Raw genomic sequence first — 941 nt, 5'->3', positions numbered from 1 at the left:
GTGTGGTAATGGATACATGTTCTTCACTCTAACCTTGTTCAACTGTTTATAATCAATACATATGCGCATAGAACCATCCTTCTTCTTTACAAATAAGACCGGAGCACCCAAAGGTGATACACAGGGCCGAATGAAACCCTTATCAAGCAACTCTTGCAACTGCTCCTTTAACTCCTTCAGCTTCTCTGGGGCCATACGATATGGTAGAATAGAAATAGGCTGAATGCCCGGCAATAAATCAATACCAAACTAGATATGCCTATCGGGCAGCATGCTTGAAAGATTCGCTGTAAATTCATTTGGATAGTCTCTCACTACCGGAACTGACTCAACGGTAGGAGTATCAATACTGACATCTCTCAAAAAGTCTAGATATGCCTCACACCCCTTCCCAACCATCCGTTTTGCCTTAAGGAAAGACACCATCCTGCTAGGAACGTAATCCAAAGTACCCTTCCACTCCAACCGCAGCAAAACTGGCATAGCCAACGTCACCATCTTGGCGTGATAATCAAGAATAACATGATAGGGCGATAACCAGTTCATGCCTAAAATAACATCAAAATCTTCCATACTGAGCAACAGTAGATCAGCTCTGGTCTCAAAACCACCAAGGACAACTATAAACGAAAGATACACACAGTCAACAATAATGGAATCTCCCACAGGCATGGACACATAGACATGAGAACTTAAGGAATCACAGGTTATACCCAAATATAGAGCAAAGTAAGACGATACATAGGAATAAGTGGAGCTTGAATCAAATAAGATTGATGCATCTCTATGACAAACCGGAATAATATCTGTAATAACTGAGTCGGATGCAATCGCCTCTGTCCTAGTTGGAATAGCACAACATTTGGCCTAGCCTCCCCCTCTAGGGTGACCTCTACCTTCCCGACCTCCACATTTAGCTGGTTGTGCAAGTGGAGTGGCAG

General features: G+C 43.0%; 1 protein-coding gene across 1 annotated transcript; it reads right to left on the bottom strand.

The window, feature by feature from the left end:
* Positions 1-249: 249 nt before the first annotated feature.
* Positions 250-672, bottom strand: LOC138905730 (uncharacterized). Its single transcript, XM_070194253.1, has one exon. It carries the CDS (start codon positions 670-672, stop codon positions 250-252), a length of 423 nt encoding a protein of 140 aa, XP_070050354.1.
* Positions 673-941: the final 269 nt, after the last annotated feature.

The sequence above is a fragment of the Nicotiana tomentosiformis genome, chromosome 2 (genome assembly GCF_000390325.3).
Source record: "Nicotiana tomentosiformis chromosome 2, ASM39032v3, whole genome shotgun sequence".
Taxonomy (NCBI): Eukaryota; Viridiplantae; Streptophyta; class Magnoliopsida; order Solanales; family Solanaceae; genus Nicotiana; species Nicotiana tomentosiformis.
This window is presented reverse-complemented; position numbering and strand designations above follow the sequence as displayed.

Coding starts and splice junctions, on each gene's coding strand:
- LOC138905730 (XM_070194253.1), bottom strand. CDS start 672: ATGCCTGTGGGAGATTCCATTATTGTTGACTGTGTGTATCTTTCGTTT.